General features: G+C 41.0%; 1 protein-coding gene across 2 annotated transcripts; it reads right to left on the bottom strand.

Annotated features, from left to right (window-relative positions):
* Window positions 1–3045: 3045 nt before the first annotated feature.
* Window positions 3046–26317, bottom strand: chrna1 (cholinergic receptor nicotinic alpha 1 subunit). Of its 2 annotated transcripts, XM_003226425.4 has the most exons (9): window positions 26090–26317; window positions 22413–22558; window positions 20130–20174; window positions 17980–18089; window positions 15983–16178; window positions 14062–14299; window positions 13160–13383; window positions 11655–11894; window positions 3046–5849 (listed from the first exon to the last, which is right to left on the bottom strand). In XM_003226425.4, the coding sequence occupies exons 1-9, from the start codon at window positions 26130–26132 to the stop codon at window positions 5718–5720; spliced, it is 1374 nt and encodes a 457-aa protein (XP_003226473.1). In that variant the 5' UTR covers window positions 26133–26317; the 3' UTR covers window positions 3046–5717. The 2 variants fall into 2 exon arrangements, with proteins under 2 accessions (XP_003226473.1, XP_062825242.1); XM_062969172.1 differs by lacking the exons at window positions 22413–22558; window positions 26090–26317 and adding an exon at window positions 21269–22397.
* Window positions 26318–27128: the final 811 nt, after the last annotated feature.

Raw genomic sequence — 27128 nt, 5'->3', positions numbered from 1 at the left:
CATTCTTGAGTTCAACCAATTGAAATGAATCCAACAAAACGGGACAAGGAGGTGCACTCGATACATCCTCAGAGACTGCCGTTAATATGGTGTCAAAGTCAGAACGGATCAGAGCGACTTTGTCCGCAAAGAACCGAGCAAATGCTTTACAGCAGGCTTCAAGACTATTTTAAGCTTCAAGACTATTCAGTGCAGTTCAAGCTGGCCAAACAAGGATTCCCTTACTAAGGAAGTAGCCAGGCTTCAAAGCGGCTCTTTGATTGAGGGTGCTACTCCAGCTGCTCCAGAAAATGGCCAGGCTTTGAAGCTGCAAGGCTATACACTGCTATTCCACCTGGCCAACAAATGATTCCCATAAGCCACAGCAATGCGTGGCCGGGAAAAGCTAGTGTAAGATAACTTGCTCAAGAGCACATGGTGCAAAAAGACCCAGTGAACTCTCAGAGCCCTTTACAAAAGAGCACTCCTCCAAGAGAGAACCAAGGAAGCCCCAATCAGGGTGTATATCTACACCAGTGATTCCCAAAGTGGGCGCTACCACCCCCTGGTGGGCGCTGCAGCGATCCAGGGGGGCGGTGACGGCCACAGGTGCATTTGTGGGCGAGGCCTCTTCCCAAATGCCGGAGACAGGGTTGAGCCCCCGAGGTCCCTGTTAGGACACAGGGGGTGGAGCTAGAGGAGTGGGTGTGGCTTCTTCTCAAGAGCCCGAGACAGGGCTGAGAATCTATACCTCTCCTGAGGCACTTGTTGGTACACAGAGGGCGGGGTTAGGGAAGGGGGCGGGGCCTCCTTCTAAGAGCCCAAGACAGGGCTGAGCCATACCTCTCCTGAGAGGCCTTTTAGGACTAAAGGGCAGGGCTAGGGACGGGGGCGGGGCCTCTTCCCAAGAGTGCGAGATAGGGCTGAGCCTCTCTATACCCCCCCCCCCCGAGGCACTTGTTAGAACACGGGGGCACAGAGGTTCAGCCCCGTCAGGCCCCGCCCTCTCCTCTAGCCCCACTCCCTATGCCCTGACAGGCACTGCAGTAGAGGGATAGAAGCTCAGCCCTGCCTCAGAGTTCGTAACTCCGTTCATCCCAGTCCTGGCTGCCCATTTGAGGCCCTGCCCCCTCCCCCTCCCAGCCCTGCATCATGGACTAGGGGAGAGGCTCAGCCCCGCCCTCTTGAGCAGGAGCCACGCCCACCCCTTTCCAGGGGGCTCTAAGTAATATTTTTTCTGGAAAGGGGACAGTAGGCCAAATAAGTTTGGGAACCACTGATCTACACCTTAGAATGAATGAAGTTTGCCACCATTTCAACTGCCATGGCTCAATGCTATGGGATCCTGGGATTTGTAGTTGAGGCGCCAGCAGTCTTTGGCAAGACTTTGGTTGCATATTTTTACGTTTTCTCATTCACGTATTTCTGCTCCCTTTACAAATGAAATTTCATTTGAATCAGTATGGGTGTTTTATGTGCCTTGCCTGTAGCTTCCATTTTTCTCAGTAGGGTTCAATTCAAAAATGGAAAAATGGCTAATATACCTTAGCACATCCCACAGTGAGGGAAGATGGGATTTGCAATCCAATGACATCTGGAAGGCCACATGTCCCCTATTTCTGATTTTTTTTATTGTGTCAGAAATGACTTGAGAACATATTCCAATCACTGCTGGTGTGTGAGGATTGGCCATCTACAGAGAGGTTGCCCAGGGGATGCCCTGATGTGTTAGCTGGGAGGCTTCTCTCATGTCCCCGCAAGCTAGAGCTGACAGATGGGAGCTAACCCCGTTTCACAAATTTGAATCTGCAACCTTCAGGTCAGCAGTTCAGCTGGCACAATGGTTTAACCCATTGCGCCACCGCGGTTCCTTATTCCTGATTTAATTCATGTCACTCGTAGAGCACAATGTTGATTCAAACCTACCACCAAGTTGAAGACAGGTTGCTAATGACAACATAGCTTGCTGAATCTAAGGCAATGGGGGAATGAAATGAAGACAGATGTTTAAATGACAACAGGTGACATATATTTATATGAGTTCCCCTTGATTAAAAGCTTTTAAACCAAAGGTCACCAATCCTAAGACTTCATACCGATGAAAGATAAATCAGATCTATAGCATGTAGTGGAAGCTTGTTCTTTCCATCAAAGCAGTGTGTCATTGAAAGCTGGAGTTACACAAGTCAAAAGTATGACACATACAAAAAGACTGTTTTTTAGCCACAAGAGGGAGTGTGTGACTCACAGATCTGACCTCCTGCAGAATGTATTTGGTGGGGTTTATATTTCTGTTGATCTAATTTTGGAGGGTGAAATAGGGTGATCATTTAAATCCTTATATAGTTCAAACACAGTATAATGGTTGCTTAAATGTTTTCAGCATATGTCCTAAGAACACCCCATAAAAAAGCTTAGTAAGTTTTGCTCATGTAACTTTGCTGTCTGTGAAAATCCTTCACGTTGCTTTAGGACTGGAGTCAGTTGCTCTGCTTATGTCTTCCCTGCCGCACATTGACATGAACAGAGGAGGCATCCATGCCCTCCCTAGGCAGCCCACTTTATCCCTGATGGACTGAGAATAGTGCAAAGAAGATCAAGAGATTTGTCAGTATTGTTGACCCTAAAATAAATCCCCAATATAAATCTGGGACTCAGAATTTTCCAGAAGATACAGTACAACTCCTGGATCTGCATGGAATATGTCCCAAGACTGCCCATGGAAATGGAAATCTGGAACTGCTGATAAAGCAGACCCCCCCCCTTTTTTTTTTTTTACTGTACCTGGGGTAGAAGCATAGAATAGTAGAAAGACTCAGAAACACTCCCAGGGCCAAGGGGGATATTTTTTGGAGTGTGGCGTAAGTTAAACCATGGATATAAAATCTGTGGACAAGGGGGCTGCTCTGTATTGTGGAAATATACGTACTTAAAAAAATGTGTTGTTGATAGGGGAGGCAGTGACTTCTTAGTAAGCAGGATTTGAACTAATATGTGAGTACAATTCTGCAAGGTCTATATTGGTCTATATTGAAGTACAAACTGAACATGTAACTTAGTCACAAAAACTGTAAATAGTCATTTATATTGATTTATAGAATGTCAAGGTTTGTACTGCATTGTCATCTGTATGATTTTCAGAAATAAAACCAGGGGTCCCCAAACTTTTTAAGCAGAGGGCCGGTCCACAATCCTTCAGACTGTTGAGGGGCCGAATTATCATTTGAAAAAAAATACAAACAAATTCCTATGCATACTGCACATGTCTTATTTGTAGTGCAACAACAACAACAACAACGAAAGAATACAATATTTAAAAATGAAAACAATTTTAACCAACATAAACCTATTAGGATTTCAATGAAAAGTGTGGGCCTGCTACTGGCCAATGAGATAGTCAAGTTAATTAGGATTGTTGTTGTTGTTGTTGTTGTTGTTGTTGTTGTGTGCCTTCAAGTCATTTCAGACCTTGGCCAAGCCCAAGTCTAAAATTAATTATTTTTTTACTGCATTTATTTACTACATTTATATCCCACCCTTCTCACCCCGAAGGGGACTCAGAGCAACTGTATGTACATACAATATATTATATTATTAGCATAACACAATATTAGCATTATATATTACTATATTGAACTATACCACTATACTATTATATAATATGTAATATATAACATATAATTAATATTATTATATGGTATTACTATTAGTATTATATTGTATAACATAAGATTATTATCAATATTATATGTATATACAATATGTTATATTATTAAAACTGATATAAAAATATTATATTATAAAACTGAGGGCGGGGGCCAGGTAAATGACCTTGGAGGGCCGCATCCGGCCCCCGGGCCTTAGTTTGGGGACCCCTGAATAAAACCATTAAAAATTCTGCAAGGCAGATCCTATCCTTAGACACAATGAGATTGCTCTCTGAGGGGAATATTGATACACAAGTGAGGTCAGTCATGGCTATTTGTCCTGGGCATGTCAATCCATTAGAGGTGAGAATGCCGCATCACTTGTCCTACAACTCTTTCATTAGTCTCCTTCCCTCACAACTTGTAGGAAATACTGTCCCCATCAGCAGTGTGATGAAGGAAGATTCAGTCTGCCTCCAGTTGGCAGCTGAGGCAGACGTCTCTGTGCCCTTCTACACAGCCATATAACCCAGAATATCAAGGCAGAAAATCCTACAATATCTGCTTTGAAACTGGGTTATCTGAGTCCACACTGCCATATATCCCAGTTCAAAGCAGATAATGTGGGATTTTATTCAGCTGTGTGGAAGGGGCCTCTGTGTACTGTGTTAATGTGGATGCCTCTCTCCTTGACCTGACTGTCAAGTTTAATTGGAAGTGCCATATGTAGAAGGCATACATGGTTACAAACCAAGACATTTTGTTACTTGACACCATGAAAGGAAGGGATTTCTGAGTAAGCAGGATTTGGATAGGTATATGAACAAACACCTTACAAATATAGGGTGCAGTTTTTCAAGGGCAGTCTTAACATTAGGCAGATTGGGGCAATTGTCTCAGGGGAACATTGGTGCTCAGGGGTAGTCAACCATAGAAGTTTTTCCTGGCCATGCCCCTCCCCTGCGGGCACAAGAAATATTATTTTATTGTGCAACAGCCAAATTATTCTGATAGAGTTCCGTCAAGCTTCCCTTACACACTAATTTGAAGGATAATAGGGGATGGACTGAATGAAAACTCATCACAAAATTTGTAACAAAATTTGAAAAAAATGGTTCCTGATTTGAAAGTGTTACTTCCTGTTTAAGTGTGTGGAACTTACTTTGAAAGTAGTTGTTATACTCCAGAAACGTCTTTTTTATGGCTGCCACAAACTATGAATTGCTTGAGACCCTATGAGAGATTCATTGAAAAACTACCATGTAGTGTAGGTTGTCCCGCAAAAACTAAGTTTTTTCAGTTTAATAAATCTTTTCCCATGTTTTTATGATAGAACCAATTAGGAAATGACATTTATAACCCAGGTAGAAAAATTGTGTTACATAATGTTATCACTTAAGGTGCTGTATATTAGATTTCCCAAGACTACAGATGAGCAAGAGCCAGGGAAATAAACCATTGTAGGAGATAACTTTTTTTTTTTAAAGTTATGCCCTACAATGTGAAAAACAAAAAGAACCCACTTCCTCCTTGGTACATTCACTTCTACACAGCTTAATAAAATCCCATATTATCTGCTTTGATCTGGGATATATGGCAGTGTGGACTCAGTAACCCAGTTCAAAGCAGATTTTGTGGGAATTTCTGCCTTGATATTCTGGGTTATATGGTTGTGTGGAAGGGCCCTTAGTCAATTAACAACAATATTCCATTTTTTCAGCAAGCTGCAGAGGTGATGTTGAATTTGTGTTCTTCAGCATTCCATGTGTCACTCCTGTATCAGCAGCAATTAACCAAACAATATTTTCAGTGTGGTGTTCAGAGCTCTTTCTTCTGAAATATTAAAGTTGTGGTTCTAAGGAAAGGATACAGAATGATAACATTAAAATATAAGGACATCAGTTAAAGCTAGCTCACGCTATATGCTAATTTAAGGCTTTCATTAAAGAAAGGTTTGTGGCTTGTCCTCTTAGTTCTGAATATCTTGAAAGACTTTTGCAAAAGGAAGGAGGAGTGAGAAATGTTCCTTCTGTTAAGTTCCTGAAGTTAATTTGCTTTGGGATCCAAGCCATCTCTCAGGGTTTCCTCTTTTCAGCCTTGCTGGTGCAATTCAATGAGGCGACCGGCAAAAACAGCCAGAGTTCCAATGATGCAAACTGACATAAAGATGCCAAGAAGAAGGTGGTCAACCACCATAGCAACAAACTTCCATTCTTCTGCAGCCTGAAGATATAAAAAGAAAGGGGTGAGGACAGGAAGAAATTAGAATGATCTCAAATCTCCTTTAGTGGGTGCTACTTATAGATCCCTTTTTCAGAGAAATAGTTACTTTTCCACATCATGACATGTTCAAATTGAGAGGACTCCAGTCTAAAAGGTGCCTTTGAATTTTCTGTGAAAATCTCCTTTTCAGAGCTATCATTCTGTATTCAATGATAGCTGCCAACTGAGTATTTGCAATGTGAAATGATAGCATGACAGCGCCATAGCTTCAGTTTCATGTTTAAGTTGCACAGATGCAAACAAAACACCTTTTTAGGCAGGCTTTGAGGGACTGATTGGCTGCTGTACAAGAGGCATTTAATTTTTAAAAGCACGCGTTTCAAATTGCTAATGATGCACTTGTTTTAATATGATGATTTCTTTAAATTATTTATTGTATTTTAAAGGTTTTCCTCATCATTTTGTAAGCCAACAATGTGATGTGGCAGCTACAAAACCCATGGGATTTTGGCCTGCATCAAAAGAAGTACAGTGTTCCCTCACTACTTCGTACTTCGCTTTTCGCGTCCTCACTGTTTCACGGTTTTTTAATAAATATTAAAATAATAGTATAGATCATAAAATAATATTATAATTCCCTCTTTCTACTTCCTTCCTAAGGAGAAGCTTAAGGAAAGAAGGAAGGAAGGAAGGAAGGAGAAGCCGAAAGGAGAGAAAAGGAGGCTGAAGCAGCTTTGTTTTCGCCTCACAAGGCATGCACGTGCTTGAGAGGTGAGGAGGGGACAGTGAGATTGTAAACAACACAAATATAGCATCCCTACCTCACAGATTTTCTCCTTTTTAGGTGATCCTGGAACGTAACCCCCATGATAAGTGAGGGAACACTGTATAGTGTCTAGATCAGTGGGTCTCAACCTGGGGTCCCCAGATGTTTTTGGACTTCAGCTGGTAAACTGGCTGGGATTTCTGGGAGTTGTAGGCCAAAAACATCTGGGGACCCCAGGTTGAGAACCACTGATTTAGATCGAGGGAAGTCATGCTACTCCTCTATTCTGCCTTGGCCAGACCACACTTGGAATACTGTGTCCAATTCTGGGCACCACAGACAATCTGGAATGTGTCCAGAGGAGGGCTAAAATGATCAAGGGTCCCTATGAGAAGCGGCTTAAAGAGATGGGCATGTTTTAGCCTGCAGAAGAGAAGGCTGAGAGGATACATGATGAGGGCCATGTATAAATATGTGAGGGGAAGTCCTAGGGAGGAGGAAGCAAACTTGTTTTCTGCTGCCCTGGAGACTAGGATATGGAACAATGGCATTAAACTACAGGAAAGAGATTCCACCTGAACAATAGGAAGAACTTTCTCACTGTGAGGGCTGTTCTGCAGTGGAACATTCTGCTCCTGATATCCATCCAATGTCAGGGGAGTAAAGAACCTAAAACTATGCACAACACAAAATATCACACCATATTTCTCCATAGTACAGACAATAGAGTTCTGGTTATCCAAGTTAAACGGGCGGACCACGTCTCGGATAGCTGGATCTCTTGGATAATAGGGAGGGAAGCAACCTTCAGTAAAGACCTGACAGGGATTGGGGAAACGCAGCGCCCGTTGCTAAACCGCAACGGGCGCCACGTTTCCCCAAAGTCCAGCGCCTTTGCTGAAGGGAAGGGGAAATCCCTTGGGAAGTACCCCGCGAGCATTGCTAGACTGCAGCGATCGATCGCGGGGTGCTTCCTCCTCCCTCTCCTTCTCCTTCTCTCAAACTCGAGAGAAGGAGAGGGAGAGGGAGGGGCGCCTCCGGCGGCACCTTGGATAATACAGAGCCTCGGTTAACCGGAGCTCAGTTCACCAGGGCTCTACTGTATATTTTATATTTAGTCCTTAACAGCTTCAATTGTCTGTTATTTTGTAGCTTATGAGTATATAAACCCTCTCTTCAACATACTAAACCAGAAGGATTTTTGATACTTGATAGGTTTATCAATAGTTATTAGGCATGGTAGGCAGAGGCGGTTCACCCATAAGGCAAACTAGGCAGTTGCCTGTGGCACCATTTTCTTGTGAGCGCATTTGAGGAGACTCCACCTCCCTGGTTCGCTCGTGCGAATCCCCAGCACCAGGAAGTTGAAGGCGGAGGAGGAAGAAGCCAGCTGGGCCATGGCTTTAGCTTGGGCTCTGGCAGCAAGAAGAGGAAGGAGGCCAGGCGAAGGCTCAGCAACAGACCCATCCTGCCTCCCCTCTGGACTCTGCCATGTCTGCCTTTGTGTGTGTGTGTGTGCCCCCTGTGGAAGGAGAGTGCGCACTAGCAGTGGCTGCGGCCTTGGAGGCGGATCTGAGGCACTGGGCTTGCTGTTGCTGTGTTGCTGGAGCCAGGCCCAGGCGGAGGCGTGGTGCTACTTGCCCCCTTTCTTTCTTTTTCTCCTGAGTTGTCCCCGTGCCTCCTCCGCCTGCCCGCGAGAAGCCGCTGCTGGAAGCAGAAGCGCCACCCAGCCTCCCTTCCTCAAGCCTAAAGCCGCTTGGTTTCCTCCTCCGCATTGCCCGAGTCTTGAGGTCGCTTTGCTTCCTTACAGGAGCCCACTACACTCGTGCCTGTTTGCCTTCAACTGCCGGGAGTCCTGTCGACCCTGGGCATGGGCAGAGGAAGAGGGGAAAAGAAGGAAAGGACGCAGCACACAGCCACTGCCGCTTCTCCTCCTCCTCCTCCTCCAGCTGATCTGGAGAAGGAAGAGGGGAAAAGAAGGAAAAAAAGGACCCACTGCCGCTTCTCCTCCTCCTCCTCCTCCAGCTGATCTGGAGAAGGAAGAGGAGAAAAGAAGGAAAGAAATGGCACAGCACATGGCCGCTGCCACTGATGTTAATCCCAATCCTCCTCCTCCAGCTGACCTGGAGAAGGAAGAGGAGAAAAAAAGGAAAGAAATTGGGCCGCTGCCGTTCCTCCCAATCCTCCCCCTCCTCCTCCTGGAGAAAGAAGAGGGGAAAAGACAGAAAGAAACTGGGCAGGCAGTACAGGGGCCGCTGCTGCTGTTCCTCCAAATCCTTCTCCTCCAGCTGATCTGCAGAAGGAAGAGGGGGAAAGAAGGAAAGAAAGGGCTAAGGAGTAAGGCTGGGAGGACAAAGCAGCTCAGGAAGTTTCTTCCTTTCTGCACCGCTGGCCTTTCCTCCACGCCCCTCAGAAAGTGACCAGGCTGCAGAATGTGGCTTGCTTGTCTGACTTCTGGTCCTGGTGGTAACCTCACATGTTGCCTTAAAGGGCTAGGTGACATTAAACAGGAGGAGAACTGCACTCTGACACCTCCTCAATCAACAGAGGTTCAGTGCTGTGCTTCCCTGCCAAAGAGGATTTGTACTATACGATACTACAATTCCCAGTATTGAAGAAGACACCAAAGGCTCAGTTCTGCTTAAGGTAAATAATATATAGCCCTTGAAAAGGCGTTATCAAATATCATTTGGTGGATGGAACACCATAGGATCTTATTTGACAGTAACTGTTGAGCCCAAACCCCCTTCATCAGATATCTATGTCTGGAAAAATAGAAGTTTTAAAATGTCTTTAGCTTTCACTGCCAAAGAAGCATGGTACATCACTTTAACTTCTATGGTTCAATGCTAGGGAATCCCAGGACTTGTAGTTTTACAAGGTCTTTAGCTTTCACTGCCAAAGAAGCATGGTACATCACTCTAACTTCCATGGCTCAATGCTATGGAATCCCAGGACGTGTAGTTTTACAAGGTCTTTAGCTTTCACTGCCAAAGAAGCATGGTACATCCCTTTAACTTCCATGGCTCAGTGCTATGGAATCCCAGGACTTGTAGTTTTACAAGGTCTTTAGCTTTCACTGCCAAAGAAGCATGGGACATCCCTTTAACTTCCATGGCTCAATGCCATATAAATAATCTGCTTTGAACTGGATTATATTGCAGATCTTAGGACTTAACTACCCTAAAAGTACCAACTCCCATCTGATTTTGGGAGCTAAGCAAAGTCAGCCATAGTTAGTACAGTAGAGTCTTGCTTATCCAACCTTCACTTATCCAATGTTCTGGATTATCCAACGCAGTTGGCCTCCCGCCTGGATCCACAGCTATTTCTTTAGGCAGCAAGGGCTGAAGGTTTTACGGATTTAACTTCTGACAAGGTTCTTACTGCAAGTTTATTTTATGCAATTCTATCTTTATTTGCAGTCAATTTGTTAGTAGCCAATGTTTTTGTAATCAATGTCTTCAATACATTGCAATGTTTGGTACTAAATTCATAAATATAGTAATTCCTACATATCATTGAACTGCTTTTTCTGTCGATTTGTTGTAAAACATGATGTTTTAGTGCTTAATTTGTAAAATCATAATGTAATTTGATGTTTAATAGGCTTTTCCTTAATCCCTCCTTATTATCCAACATTTTCGCTTATCCAATGCTTTTATTTTTCAATGATTGGTTTTGGTGGGGGGCGCCAAAATTTCTGTTCGCCTACACTTGAAAATTACCTTGGACCGGCTCTGAGCCTAGGGAAATCCAGGTTTATGTCAGGTTAAAAATAGTTAATTGATTTAACCCAGTGTAAACTTGGAAATCTTGGTTTACTCTGAGTTTTAAAAAATACCTGGCAAGATGTAAATCTTCCAGGAAGGTCTGCACCTTCTCAGCTATGAGGGGCAGGAACTAACTCTCGGGATCACCATCCATTATCCCAGGGGTCAGTTCTCATAGCCATCCTGCCTCGTCGGGCCTGCAAACGGAGGCAGTACACTCGTAAAGATCTTTTGTTGCATCAAAATGATGTGTCAGAATTTTTGAAGAGAGATGGGGTGATTTTCCCTCTCTTCTCTTCATAGCTCTTGTGGGAGGTTTTAGGGGGATCATGGGCAAGGGGTCAGTGTATCCAAAAGTTTTCCAGGGAGACTGTCAGAATGAAATATGGAATCCTAACTCTAAGGTACATGAAGCTTTTCTTACCTTTCATTTGATTAATATCATTAACAGCCTTGTTTTAAGGTAATGAATAGCTTCAGAAAAAGCACCATCCCGTCACAGTTCATTGAAAAACCATGGTCAGTAACAAAACAGATAATTCAAGTCTCCAAAACAGCCCCAATGATTCCTTCAAGTCGAAGTGTCTCAGTTGTGACCTAGTGCAGAACTTCAGTAGACATGAATTAGGGTTGAGAAGCTATTCTAATATCTAATTCTAATATCTTCTAGCTATTTTTTTACTACAACTCCCATTAGTCCTACTCAGCATTACCACTTGTGAAAGATTATGAGAGGAGTAGTCCAACAACATCAGCAACCAGAATTGCCAATCTGTAACAAACCTGTAAGCCTGTGTTAAGTTTCTAAAGCTGACAGCCCACCAGAGCTGGCCCTAGGTATTTTTCAAGTGTAAGCGAACAGAATTTTGGCGCCCCCCCCCAAAACCAATCACTGAAAAATAAAAGCGTTGGATAAGCAAAAATGTTGGATAATAAGGAGGGATTAAGGAAAAGCCTATTAAACATCAAATTACATTAAGATTTTACAAATTAAGCACCAAAACATTATGTTTTACAACAAATCAACAGAAAAAGCAGTCTCGACTGCGCCCCCGTATGTTTTGCGCCCGAAGCGACCGCTTAATTCGCCTCATTCGCTAATCCCATAACAACAACGAATTTTAGGCCTGTGTCTCAGAGTCTTCCATTAATTATGGCTCTTTGCAGAACAGACAAGTTAGAAGCAGATGGACATACTGATACTGCTCTTAAAGGAAAGGATTATTTTAAAACCAGAAATGATTTATATCAGGAAAGCACTCTTACATTGTTGGACTCTTGGTCTGACTTCATTGTTTCAGCGATATATTTGATGCCCTCAATAGCGCTTTTAACCTCTGGGTTTTTAATGAGCGATGACTGGAAATTCACAGTAGCCGGACCTTGTTTCCCAGAGATTTCAGAAATATCTATGTCTTCAGAAAAAATCTTTTTCTCCTGTTTGTTTTTGGAGGGCCGCTTCATTGTTGAGAAAAACATGAGGTTTGGAATTGTGTCGATAAAAATCTGAAAAACATCAATATGCATTTTACAGTTGCTGCCTTTATCAGAAAGAAAACACTGGATTGCAGTCATATTCTCAGAACAAACTAATAACCCCAAAAGTTTATGAATGATAGGGAGCATGTACACTGCAGAAGTGATACATTTGAATACCGTTTTAACTGCCATGCCTCAATTCTATGAAATCCTAGGAGTTGTAATTTTATAAAGTCTCCAGTCTTCTCTGCCAGAGTACTACTAACTCACCAACCTGGCAATTTGTATAAGGGATACTCAACCTGTATGGTAGTTGTGAATAGTGAGTACATGGGCTAAAGATGTGGCTCACTATAAGGCAGCTTCTTATGTTGCCATCTAGTCATTTATACAGTGGGCTAGAGATGTATTTATCTTGTCAGAAGCGAATTGAAGGTACATTTATAATGCATTTAAAAACACAAACAAAGTTAAAACCTTGGCATTATACTAGATTTCCTTTGAACAGATGCTGGTCACTTGGAGTGCCTCTGGTGTTGCTATAAGAACGTTCTCCATTGTGTATGTGGCAGGGCTCAGACTGCATTGTAATAGGTGGTCTATGGTTTGCTCTTCTCCACTCTCGCATGTCATAGACTCTGCTTTGTAGCCCCATTTCTGAATATTGGCATTGCACCTTGTTCAGCACCTTCCAAGTCGCCCAGTCTTCTGTTTGCCCAGGGGGAGTCTCTCATCTAGTATCAGCCATGGATTGAGGTTCCGGGTATTAGCCTGTCACTTTTGGCTCTCGTTTGCTGAGGTGTTTTTGTGAGTATCTTAGAAAGCTATTTCTTGATTTAAGGCATTGGCATGCTGGCTGATATCCAAACAGAGAATGGGCTGGAGATGTCACTGCCTTGATCCTTTCATTATTAGCTGCTACTTCCCGACAGATGTCAGGTGGTGCAATACTAGCTAAACAGTACAATTTCTCCAGTGGTGTGGGGCGTAGACATCCTGTGATAATGTGGCATGTCTCATTAAGACATGCCACACAGTGGAAGTCCACAAGGTCAGCAGAAAAGCACTCGGGAGCTTCCCATTCATGAGCAGTGCCACGGATGATCTAATATGGGATACTAGGTGCAGGTATTGTTCTTGTCTAGATTTCTTAGGACACTTCATGAAGGATTCTAGTCCCACCAGACCCAAAATAAATCAGCAGGGCCTAGATATTCCCTTTCAACACTAGCAACACTAGCTTTCAGCAATTGAGAATGGGTCAGCATTTATGGCCATAGGTATTCTCTCACCTTCCTCACCCACTGAGGCATAGTGTGGGTACTTGGATTGCGGTGGTGCGTGTTGATCACAATCACAGTGATGATGATGGAGGCGATGACAAACACCATGGTAAACAACATGTATTTGCCGATCAATGGCACTGCACTGGAGGTGGAGGGGATCAGCTCCACAATGACCAGGAGAAACACAGTCAAAGAAAGCAGGACAGAGATGCTCAGGGTCATCTTCTCACCTGTGACAGGGAAGAAATGTGTATAAGGTATGACATTCAGTGTGGGTGCTAAGGAATGGAAAGGTGTTTGCAAAGGAAGGCCTAATGAATGAAACCTTTACACTAATGAAGTCTCAAAGATTTGTTAATAAATAAATCCATTTCGCACTAATAATTATCAGAATTATTGTGTGGTAGGACAGGAGAAATACTGTATATTTTCAGTATTTATTGATCTCATGTGTAGGTCAAAGGTGTGTTTTGGGGCCAAAATTATGGATTTCTATATGTGTTATCTAAGGCTTTCATAGCCAGGATCACAGGGTTATTGTGTGTCTTCCAGGCCATGTTCCAGAAGTATTCTCTCCTGACGTTTCGCCCACATCTATGGCAGGCATTCTCACAACCTCTGACCTATGACCCATGGATGCTGTTGGTCATTCTGTTTAGAGGGGGAAAGCACTAGCATTTCCTTATGGGGCCAGCAGTCCTTGGCCACAATTACTACCATTTCCTCACCTAGGCATTCAAAAAGCAGAGCCATGACAAAGAGAATAGATTGGGTTGACTCCTCTTTTTGCATTTGTTTTGTTTTTTAAAGAGATAACTTGTAAGCCTAATATTGAAATAGAAGAATAACCAAACACAACCAGGAGGGTGCAAATGAATGTTATGAGCTGCAGTATAAAATGGACCTACCTGAATCTGTAGGCAGATAAAACACTAATCCTGTTAAGAATGAGAAGAGGAGGCAAGGAATAATGACATTGACAATGAAGTAGAGAGGCAAACGCAGCATCACAAAATGGTAAGTGATATCCAGGTATGGAAGGTCAGGGCAGCAGGCATAGGTAACCTCATGCTTCCAGCCTCGGTAATCTTTCATAATCCACTCTCCACTCCCCATGTAGTTACTCAGGTCTGGGCGATCACTTTCCTAAAAAGAGAGTAACGTGTATCTCCAATGAACATCGTAAGTCAAGGGAGATGTGTTAATCTGAATAAGTCAGTTATTTTGTGTTCCTGCCTACCATTACTGGGCTGATATAATTACCTTGCTACTGTGGCTTAATTTTTAACAATTCTCTCCTCTGCACTATGAATAATAAAGAAGCTTGGATAAGCATCCAGATGGAATAAAAAACTATGTGTTTAATGTGTTGTTGAAGGCTTTCATGGCTGGAATCACTGGATTACTGTGAGTTTTCTGGGCTGTATGGCCATGTTCCAGAAGCATTCTCTCCTGACGTTTCACTCACATCTATGGCAGGCATTTTCAGAGGTTGTGAGGTCCTACCTCACAACCTCGGAGGATGCCTGCCATAGATATGGGTGAAACGTCAGGAGAGAATGCTTCTGGAACATGGCCATACAGCCCAGAAAACTCACAGCAACCCAGCTTTGTGTTTACTTCCATGTGTTAAATAGGGCTTTGTGCTTCTAAAATGGCTTTTTCATGCAGGCACCCCTACATGGGGTAGCAGGGAGGAGGACGACAATGACTTCTGAAACCATGAGAAATTACAAAAGATGTTTGTGATATGTCCTGCTCATCAGGAGGGTCCAAGTTTTTTTTTTATCACACAAGGCTGTTAAAGTACAAGATTATGCCAAGATAAAAAAATCATGGCTCCTCCATAGTCAAATATCACTTGAATTGTCGTTGGATTGTCGCTCTGCATTAATGGGAAAAATTGTCAATGAATCCAGCATCACTGTTGTTCTGCCATTCTTTGTGTAATAATTTCCTTTCGCTGCAGTCCCAATATTACAGGTATTGCAAAAACTCTGAAGGTATGCAGTTGCAGCAAAATAGTGGGGGGGGGGGGACACATAGTGCACATGTATTGTGTAGGGCAAACATGGGTGGAAGTGAGTCTGTGCACAAGACTGATCAACAAAGCACCAGCATTGCACAATGGTGATAAGGTCTGAAAGAGATTGCTCCAATGATGGCATGCTTCCATTTTCTTAAACAATGCAATTGTGATGAGGCTGGTATATAAGTGGGGTTTTGAGGGGCTGTGTAGTTTTTAAATGTAGTTTTAATTGTATTTTGATGTTGTTATGCTCCATGACACGAAAGATTTAATATTTTTATACTTACATTTATATTTAATTCATTTACCTTGTGTTTAATTGCATTGTGTCATGTCTGCTGTTAACTGCCTTGGGTTCTTGTTTCGGGAGAAAGGCAGGATAAACTAAACAAATTAACATATAAAGTCCCAATATAGTTTTGCTGAGACAAAGGACAAAATGCCCTCACTTCCCACTTTATGTCCAGGAGCTGGTTGGTCTGACAATTGAATAAGATCATCAATGCTGGCAGTGAGACAGTATTTTAAGCTGAACTTGAGGGCAGCAAAATCAGGCTGTATGGCACATACACAACTAGTAGTACAGCCAGTAATGTTTTGTCAGCATTTTCTGCCTAAGGCATTTGCTATGTTCTACTAATGATAGGGTTGATGTGTGCACTGTTTTTTTTTTTTTAAGCCAGACCTCACACTGTGAATGTACACAATGGTGGTGTCTATAGAGAGTCCCCATCTGGAACAGAAAATACTATGAATGTTGGTTGCTATATCATATTCTTGGCTGCCTAAGTGTAACCTACCGGGTTAATGACAACCATGGTACCATCGTAGGTCCATGTGCCCAACTTCATGCTGCAATTTTGCTCATCAAATGGAAAATGTGTGACTATGATTTCACAGTAGCTTTTAAAGATGGCTGGTGGTGTCCATGTAATGTGGCCTGTATAGTTCAGAAGGATTTTGGTAAACTTATTAATCGCAAAATCACCATCTGCACTGGAAAAAAAGAAAAGAAAATTAGTAAATGAAAAACACAGAGTTGAATATCGATGCTCCCTACTTCTAATTGGAAATGTAATCGTATCTAACGGATTTGGTAAAGGCGAGGCATTATTTACTATTCAGTCCCATATATACGTAACTCCCACTGAATAGAATAGGACTTATTACTACAAAAGAGGGAATGGAATTGCTGCCCCATTTTATCTGAAAGCAATTCTCTCTCTTCAGGTTTCTCTGACTTTAAAACAAATATTCTGCAAATAAAAATATTAATTCCAAAAATATAATCATCTTTTTTATTTAAAAAAATGGAATATGTGTGTTTATGTGCCTTTGTCTGTTGATTTATGGCACTCCCAGGAAGCTCATAGAGTTTTCTTAGGCAAAGAAAACTCAGGGCCCGTCCAAATAATACTTTTATCCCAGGCGCTCCTGCATCAAAATGGAAAGTGGTCAAATGTTGTTTCCTGAAAACACAGGAGGAATTGCTACAAATGGCAAATACCGAGAGATTTTCAGGTGCGGGATTATTCTGGTTCTGGCTGGAAAATGTGGATATTCGAATATCTGTATGTCCCTACACTAAAAAAATACATAATTTTTAAATGTTGGTTTGTGCCCAGGTTCCTGATTTATTGTATATAAAAACATGGCAGCACTAGAGGGTGAAAATTTTATCCTGGCAAGAGAAACTTTGTCCATACGTTTAATGAAGTTTGTGACACACATACAAAAGTTTTGCCACGTAATCAACTTTCCCCATATTTTTATGATAAAAGCAATCAGGATCAGACATGTATCACCCAGGAACATCACCCCATTGTTCCCAAGCACAAGTACACAGCTAAACTTGTCAGCACAGATGGTCATGCAGCCTATATAACCCAAGAATGGAACTTATACAATGATTTTCATATTCGCATCTTAAGTTTCTTTAAAAAAACTTCTGAAATTTCCGGCGGATGTCCAACAGCAGTCATCTTGGGGGCTGCAAAATCCCAGGACAAGGTAGCAAGTGTGGATGACGAAGGCAGACATCCCAGGACCAACAGGTTTGTATGTGGACCTCTTTTCAGGTCCCGGGATTTTTTGCCCCTGACTAAAATCTGTGATTTGGTGCTGTCTGGAAGCACTGTCAGAGATGGTTTTGCCAGTTCAATATTCTGAAATATAGCTTATAGCATCTAGTATTCATTGGTAATCTCCCATCCAAGTATTAACCAGGTTTGACCCTGTTTAGTACCATAATCAGACAGGCCATGGTGCCTTTAGAATATTTAGGCACACACATCTGCATATGGATTATAATGCAGAAAGCATTATAGAGAAATAACCCAGCCAAAGTTGTATTGAATTAAGGAAAATTTAGTCCTCATATTTGAAACCCTTCTGTTTAAAACCACTTTGGCCTCATGCATTCTTAGGTGAGGTAACATCAGTTTGCAGTGGTTTATCAATAAGGATCAATTTCATTAATGGATTCCATTACATTGCCTGCATTTTTCTTAGATGCTCTTGTTTTAAGAACACAATGTGCAGTTTCCAACATCTTGCATTGCTTGGAACGTTGCTTGCACTTCATGCTTGCACTTCAAGAAAATGTGCCTTTTGTATCGTATGAAAGAAATGTTTTGAATATTCATTTTGACAAGTTGGCAAACCACACAAATTTAGGAGACACGAACCTGCACTCTGCCCCAATTGCCCTAATCATGATTAGTCTCGTGCTGTAATTAGACTCATGTGTTCACTGGTTAGAAAACTCTACAATGAGATTAATTTGTAAACTACTTACTTGTTATATAAAACTAAGTCTGGACGCCAGATATCTTCTGATGGGATGCGAATTTGTTTCACACCCCCATAATCTTCTGGGTTCCATTTCAAATTTACATCCATCCATTGCTAGCAAAATAAATATACAGCATTTAAAATCACTTATGGCTGAATGTCACCCTAATGCAGAATGGTTATGCCATTTGTTAAAAATAAGTGGAACGAATTAGACAGAAACTAATCAAAATCGCCATTTCCATTCTTAGAATTAAAAAAATCAAAATGTGTCCATAGACAACAATTATTTACCTTAAAGAGCTTGTAGTATAAAAATAACAGCTTGCTTTTTATGATTCCTTATTCTTAGATGAGTAGATGTATATGCACTGTCTACCTTCCTTGAGTTTAACATCCCAGTGCTGCAGTTTGGTAGGAAATAGCTCAACAAAGCCATAGCAAAGAACAATTTCCATTCCCTCTCAGACATAAACTGTCATGACCTGCATCAACTGTCAACCTGCACCGAGAAGAGTTTATGGGTTTTTTAACACTAGAGCACAATATTCCAGTTTAACTGCTATGGCAACATCCCATGGAATCCTGGGATTGGCAGTTTAGAAAGGGGCATTTAGAAAGCCCAACTAGAAAGCCCAGGGTCCCATAGGACTTTGCCATGGCAATTATACTGGAATCATAGTGCTAAAGAGTGAATGTAGTTTGACACCACTTAAACTGCCATGGCTCAATGCTATGGAATCCTGGGAGTTGGAGTTTAGTGAGTAATTCACATCCTTTGGCAGTGATGGCTAAAGACTTTGCAAAACTACATTTCCCAGGATTCCATAACATTGAATCATGGCAATTAAAGTGATGTCAAACTGCATTCATTCTGCAGTGTAGTTGATCCTTTGTCTTTTCAGATGTTTTGGACTTCAGCTCCTAGAAGTTCTAGGTATCATAACCAAAACTGTATGAGACTGTGAGACCTGAGCAGATGTTCAACCTACATACTACACAAATATAGCGCTATGGTTATGTTTTAACAATCATGATTCCATCCTTTCTAAACCTGGGGTTTGCAGTCTGATGAAGCACTAGAGGCGTTCCCTGGCTGATATCCTAAATGTCATTTCCTAAACCAGTGGTTTTCAACCTGGGGTTCCCAGATGTTTTTGTCCTACAACTTCCAGAAATCCCAGCCAGTTTACTAGTTGTTAGGATTTCTGGAAGTTGAAGGCCAAAAACATCTGGGGACTCCAGGTTGCGAACCACTGCTCTAAACTATAAATTCCAAGGTTCCATGGGATGGAACTATGGCAGTTAAAATGGAACAATAGCAGTATAACTGTATAGTATGAAAGGATATGTCTGAGAACATAGAATGCAGTAAATGTACTAAAAGCCAAGTGATTCTGCTTGCATAACTGACTGCTAGAACATACACAGTGGTATTTGGTGCAAAAAGTAGGTATCAGTGCAAAGCCATGTGTGAAGCAGAGGAGGGAAATTATGCAACACTCCAGATAATACTGGAATGCAGGTCCCACAATGTTTCACCATATTGTTTATGATACTTATAGTACAGCAACATTTTGATTATTTTGAATAATCAAAAGGATTTTTAACCCGTCTTTGAATTAGAAACCCATAGTGTAGCATAGACCTGGGGAACCCTCAATATTCAAAGTCTACAATTCCCATGAGGCCCTTATCATGGTGGTTGGGACTTCTGGGAGCTGAAGTTCAAGGCATTTGGGTAGTAAAGGCTTCTTCACTCATCTGTAATGGGTGAATGCTTGTCTAGTTTCAAAGGGTCTTGGAGTAGAAGCTCCATGGAATTAGTTGCCTGCCATGCCTTCAAGCCATACAACCCATGAAACAGATATTGCTGTTGACTACTATAAGTAGTAATTTTAGACATTTTATCATTCCTTGTTATTGCAGATATGCTCACGAGTAACATGTATCTGATCTGTTTTATTGCTGTTTTATGGCTCCATGTAAGCTGCCCCAAGTCCCTCCGGGGAGATGGGGCGGGGTATAATAATAATAATAATAATAATAATAATAATAATAATAATAATAATAATAATAATAATTATTATTATTATTATTATTATCTGATCAATAGGGACCCTTGGATTTATAAATATAATGACAAGGAATTACCTGTTTCAAGCGCACGTTGGTTGTTACAATTTGGTTCACTTCATCCTTAAGAGCAAAATATCAAGATTAAAAATGGTTTATATTCAACAAAAACATTATTGTTGAAATGATGTAAATCATAAAGTACTGTTTGCTTTTCTTGCCTTCTACACGGCCACCAGTTTGTTGGCTTTCCATTCTCAGACTGTAAGTTTCACTATACATGAACCTGACTGGTTTTATTCAGTAAATTAGTTTTAAAAGCTGCTCAAATTCCCATAATCTCAGTCTATAAAGTCTCCTGTCTGGTGATGAAGTGCATCTAAAGAGTTAAGGTTAAGGAGAACTGCAATAAAACATCATGATGGGTTATTCTGAAACTTCAGTATCAAAGAGAACATGTAGGACCTTACAGACTAATTGGCAGCATAAGATTTTGTAGACTAAATAGACCATCTATGAAAGCTTATACAGTAGAGTCTCATCCAACATAAACGGGTCGGCAGAATGTTGGATAAGTGAATATGTTGGATAATAAGGAGGGATTAAGGAAAGGCCTATTAAATATCAAATTAGGTTATGATTTTACAAATTAAGCACCAAAACATCATGTTATACAACAAATTTGACAGAAAAAGTAGTTCAATACGCAGTAAAGCTGTAGTAATTACTGTATCTACAACTTTAGCACCAAAATATCACGATGTATTGAAAACATTGACTACAAAAATGCGTTGGATAATCCAGAACATTGGATAAGCGAGTGTTGGATAAGACTCTACTGTACTACCAAGTTCATTCTCTTGGTTAGTCTCTAAGGTACTACAAAATCTCTTTGCATACAGTTTAAATTACTTTGGGCTGCCATTCAAAATCACTATTAGGCTTTTGTATATGTATTTAATGTTAAATCGAACAATTCAGTCATCATTAGTGTTACAGGAAGAATTCTGAAACAGAAGCCATCTCTGCTTTTGAATTGAATTTTTTTTTTGAGGTGGCAGTGGCCTAAATCCACTTGCCAGCCTCAATTAGAGTAGACCCATTGAATCAATATGATGTATAATGATTTACCATCCAGCAGTTGATTAAAGTCCACTGGAAACAATGAATTGCATTTGAGCCATTCCCCCTTAGAACAGAAAAGAGGGTTGGCCTACCTTGCAGGGTTGGTGTGTAAAGGCAGTTCAAGGCCTTGCTTGGAAAGGCAGAATAAAGCAGGAGGGAGGAGTGATCAGGCAGCTTCAAGTATGGAAGTGCAGTCTGATTGGTTGAATGAAATGGGAGTGAGTTGCTTAGCAACAGGAGTGGACGGAGCCAGAGAGACAGTAAAAGCTATTCAGCCAGAGAGTTAGTCAGATAGGATTTGGAGTTTGAAGAGTTGGGAAGTGGAGTTTTGAATACGAAGGAAGGTTTTGGGAACTGGATGTAATTAATTATATGCTTTTAAGCTTGAATAATGTAATTTGTGGATTATTGTTAATGGTTTTAAATATGTTGTTGTTTTTTACTGTGGCATTGAATTTTGCCGGTTGTTGTAAGCCGCCCTGAGTCCCCTTGGGTGAGAAGGGCAGGGTAGAAATGTTGTAAATAAATAAAACAAATAATAAATTGTTAATGAGAGACCGCTTTGAGGGAAAAGTTAAATTAGCCTTCGGGGAGAAGTGCTAAGAATTGTAGTGAGCCTCTAAGGGTTAGGGTGCTTGTGTGAAGAGCTTCTGATAGAGAGGACTCAAAGGTTTTAAAAGCCTGTTTTTAGTCCTGGTGAGAAAACAGGGAACTCAAGTTGAAGTACCATTCTCTGTTTACGTAACCAGCCTGTTATTTTATTGAAACCAATACGCAACTTTTCTGTTCTACAAATAAACATATATTTCTGTTTTTTGTTCACCTCAAGTGTTTGTGTGCTTTTCTGTTCATCATAAGAAAGAGGTGGCCGGACTGCTTATCAACCATCGCTCATATATGATTTAAATTATGGCAGCAAAAGAAACATCAAATAGATTGGTGGCAACAAAGAAATATATAAAATAATATATTTTGGTGGCAGCAAACAGCCTCGTTGGCATGTTTCAGCCGCGTCGTCTATAAGGGTAATAATTATTTATTAATAATACATAGGATATATATGACAGCATATGTAATTATTTTAAAATGCCTGATAAATTAACCTTAAGTTGGGTTGATTAAGAAGAGTTGATCAATAAACTGAACAGATCAATAAGATATTGCTGCTCACAGATAGATATGACCAATACCAATAATTATACTAATTATTTAAGAATTATTTTATTTCTACAGTACCACATTGATCAGCTGGATAAGCTGCAGGCCAACAGTGACTCTAACAGGATCACGATGGTTGCTGACTGGGCGAACAACCTTGTTATATTTACTGAACAAATCTGAAACTAGACGAGTTTCGTGACTGGAACACCGAACCAGAACAGCTGCAGGAAAATAAACACAAACACATGGCAATCAGTCAAGTCCACTTCTCAGACAGGGGAGAACCACCTCAAATTCATAGAATGATAGAGCTGGAAGACGCCACAAGGGCCATCCAGTCCAATGCCCTTCTGCCATGCAGGAACATACAAACAAAGCACTCCCAACAGATGGATCTCCAATCTGTCTAAAAACCCACCGGAGAAGGAGGCTCCACCATGCTCCCAGGGAACAGCATATTCCACTGTTGAACAGCTCTGACCCTCAAGAAATTTTCCCTAATGCTTAGATGGAATTTCTTTCACTACAATTTGAATCCATAATTTGTGTCCTAGTTTCTAGAACACCAGAGAACATGCTTGTCCCCTTCTCAATGTGACATCCTTTCCAGTATTTAAACATGACTATCATGTCCCCTCTTAATTTTCTCTTCTCTAAGATAAACATACCCAGTTCCCTAAGCCATTCCTCATTAGGCTTTACTTCCAGACCTTCAACAATTTTGATGATGATGATGATGATGATGATAACAACAACAACAACAATAACAACAACAACAACACTTTATTTATATTCTGCCCTATCTCCCCAAGGGGACTCAGGGCAGATCACAGTACACATAGATGGCAAACATTTAATGCTGTTTGGACAGACAGGACAGAACAGAACAGATCGAAAGGAGGCATGTTGTCTCAAAGTCCAGTTTCGGTGCCTTGGAAGTTGAGTTCGGACTCAATCACAGGGGGGTGCTGTTGCTCCATTCTCTATAATGAAGAGCCATCAGGACTTCCTCCTTCCACCTTCCTTTTTGGTCATCACATTTCTGGTCTTGTTCTTTATGGTGTTGTAAAAAACCTCCCCTGCTAATTTACAGTACCTATTTTCTCTACTTACAGTTCTAAGTTGTTTTCAACCTGCTTAGGTAAACAGTGAGCTGGGATTGACGGTCGAGTGCTCACCCCAACTGGGCTTCAAACTGGTCACCTTTCGGTTGGTAGATCTTATTACTGCTAATGATTTACTAGCTGTGCTACAGCCCAGCCTTTGATCAGCCTTCTTTGGACATGTTCCAGGTTGTCAATATTCTTCTTGAAATTTGGTGGCTGGAACTGGACACAGTCTTCAAGGTGAATTCTGGCCAATTCAGAGTGGGACTCTTGCTTGATGATGTCAAATATTGATCAGGAAAACTAGCAAGGGACTAGCTGGATTATTTTGGCACAGCTTTGACTATAAGCACTTTTTTCCGTAAGTGAAATTTGCCTCTGAAATGCTGTGACTCATCTGGAAGACCCTGGCCTATTTTTGTTCTCCATTGATAGATTGCTCTTTGTTTGAATGAGTGAAATGGAACAGGAAAGCTATGTTCTCCCTATACATTCTTACTGAAAAATATACCATCCATGGATACCCCCACAGATAATACCCAAGGTTGTAGAAGCGTGCAGCAATATTTTATTACAAATTCCTCAGTGGAACTGCAGTGTCTCTCTTGAGGAGGTCTATCAGTCATAAGCTGTTAGTCCTACCTCTTTCTGTAGGGAACCTGACGCTACTCCTGGTTATGGATAATGCTAACAAGAAAAATATTCCAGTATGTAACCCTTTGACTATTGAAAAACAATGTAACTGGTTGTCGAAGGCTTTCATGGCCGGAATCACTGGGTTGTTGTGCAAAATGGGCTGTATGGCCATGTTCCAGAAGCATTCTCTCCTGATGTTTTGCCCACTAAGCAAGGGAGGTTTATTATTATTCACACTGGCCTCCAACAGACAAGAATTATTTCTCTCACCCTGGACCTTCCACAGATATATAAGCCTCCCTTACTTATTTTTCCAATATACCTCACAATCTCTGAAGATGCCTGCCATAGGTGTGGGCGAAATGTCAGGAGAGAATGCTTCTGGAACATGGCCATACAACCCGGAAAATGCACAACAACCCAATGTAACTGGTATTTGGAGACACTCAATATTGAACCTAGCCATTATACTGTTTTTCGTACTCACAGCTCCTCCTTCCTGAGTCTGTCTTCACCACCAGCACCCATCACTATAGCAATTATTTCAAACTTAATGAAAGCTATTCTATGTTCTTTGTATTTATTTATTTATTTATTTATTTATTTATTTATTTAATATAACGCTCTTCTCCCCCAGGGGGAGAACATGTTCCTGTGCTTTTCACTTCTAAACAACAAGAAAAATGGTTAAACATTTGTTTTTCTTGTTGATCATGAATCATGCAATACAATGCAAAGAGAAATACAGTACAACTTATTTAGAATCCACCCTGAGGCATAGGTTGAGTTGTTATTTGGGATTGAATGTAAATATGAGTACAATACAAAGTCTATTTGAAAGGAGTTTTATGAAAAAAAAATCCTTCAGAAATGAAATACAAAGAAGATAGAATACAAAAACCACTAGTGCAACAGATTGAAAAGAAAAGAACATAAATAGATGTACATATTCTCAACAGTTTTGATAAGATGAACATTATGGAAGAAATGCTTTTCTGTGTACTTCTGCGTATTCGATCCTATCTTATCTTGGATGCTAAGCAGGGCCATATCTGGCTTATATTTGGATGGGAGACCACCAATGTATACTAAGCATTGTAGACTCTATTATGGAGGAAGGAACTGTCAAAACCACATCTGAATATCCTTGCCTAAGAAAACATCTATGAGTTTCATGGGGTCACCATATCTTGATATGGGATTTAGAAGGCACACACACAGTGTTAAGTGGCATTCAAGTAAACTAGGCAAGCTGGTAGCAAAGCCCAGTGGCTTCAGACCATAAAAGTCAGTTTAAACCATTAATGAGTTGCTAACCTCAGCCAAAGACATATTGAATCAACTGCCTCTTTGAGTCTCCTTGTGCAGAAAAAGGCTGGGTAATAATAATAATAATAATAATAATAATAATAATAATAATAATAATAATAATATATGTGGGCATCATCTGAAAATACATCACACAGTCCTAAACGCTTGGGAAGTGTTCGACTTGTGATTTTGTGATACGAAATCCAGGATATCTATCTTGTTTGCTGTGTCATAAAAAATAACCATAATAATAATAATAATAATAATAATAATAATAATAATAATAATAATAATAATAGTCTCTCCATGTCTAATCTACCAGTATATTTTTATATAAAACTGATACCTCATTTTCCACAAAAATGATCTAACTATGTTAATAATTCTGCCTGCATGATTAGTATAACCATTAAAATTCCATCTGGCAGTCTCAGCAGCTATTTGTGCTCCAGCTACTAGTCATGATAGAATCTCCCATAAACTACAGAAAATACATATCCTACAGATAAAGACTTCAGTGAGAAACAAGTATGAAAGAAAAGAACAAGTGTTTGTGCTTTATTATGTTTTTACACTGTCACCATCTCATGCTAACATTCAGTTAAATTTCATACAATTAGAAGCAGGATCTTATCTTTTTCAAGGTCTGTCTTTTATCCCAGATCAGCCAAACCAAGGTTAGAGGATGAAATGGTTTACCTGGTCCAAGGAGCAATAGGAGTGGTAAACAGCAGACATCCATTGCTTTTCTTCAAGGACTTCAAAAACAAAACAAACAAAAAAACAAAAACAAGATACAACACTGAGCAGAGCACTGCTTTTTCCAAAGCCGGTGCTTGGGAAATGTGACCACACAGTTATTGTTTCATAGCACCTGCTGATGGGGACAGCAGCTGAAAGCCAGCATACCAGTTGGGAAGAGGAATCATCTATTTTTGTGAAGCCAAAAGTCTCTCTGGCTTACAGTCAGGATTCTTTTTGTCTTAAGTTTCACATGCCACAGTGTGAATGGGGCGGGAAGAGGGATGCAGTGTAAAACTACTACTTCAGTTTTAATTACAGCCACTTGGAGTAATTAATTGCCAATGATTCCAATAAAACTTCCTTTTATATTAGCCTGCTTGTCCTGATGGCTTCAAGAGATCTTTATTGGAAGACTGTCACCAGTGTATGGGTTAATTTGAGACAGAAAGCAGAAAAGAAATACTGAGAAACCAAACATACATGTTAATGTAGATGTGTGCATGGATATATTTTAATACCAATGGCATAACTAGGACATTCATAACTAGGGCCTAGTGGTGGAGTCCCAACAGCTCATAGTGCTGGGGGACTTCAAGATACATGCTGAGACCACCCTTTCTGGAACAGCTCAGGACTTCACGGTCACCATGGCAACCATGGGGCTTTTTTTTTTTTTGTGTCAGGAGCAACCGGAGTTGCTTCTGGAGTGAGAGAATTGGCCGTCTGCAAGGACGTTGCCCAGGGGACACCCGGATGTTTTTTTGATGTTTTTACCATCCTTGTGGGAGGCTTCTCTCATGTCCCCGCATGGAGCTGGAGCTGATAGAGGGAGCTCATCCTCACTCTCCCCGGGTGGGATTCGAACCTGGCAGCTTTCAGGTAAGCAACCCAACCTTCAAGTCACTTAGTCCACTACGCCATCTGGGGGCTCCTATACCATGGGGCTGTCCCAACAGGTATCTGGTCTGACACACACTTGATTTGGTTTTCTGCC

Source organism: Anolis carolinensis, chromosome 1 (assembly GCF_035594765.1).
Source record: "Anolis carolinensis isolate JA03-04 chromosome 1, rAnoCar3.1.pri, whole genome shotgun sequence".
NCBI lineage: Eukaryota > Metazoa > Chordata > Lepidosauria > Squamata > Dactyloidae > Anolis > Anolis carolinensis.
This window is presented reverse-complemented; position numbering and strand designations above follow the sequence as displayed.

Bases quoted from the DNA above. Each gene is read 5' to 3' on its own strand.
- chrna1 (XM_003226425.4), bottom strand. From the start codon at position 26,132: ATGGATGTCTGCTGTTTACCACTCCTATTGCTCCTTGGACCAG. The intron at 22,559-26,089 runs GTAAACCATTTC...ATTTTCCTGCAG, and splicing joins CCTATTGCTCCTTGGACCAG to CTGTTCTGGTTCGGTGTTCC. The intron at 20,175-22,412 runs GTACTGTAGAAA...TTTGCTCTTAAG, and splicing joins TTATCCAGCTGATCAATGTG to GATGAAGTGAACCAAATTGT.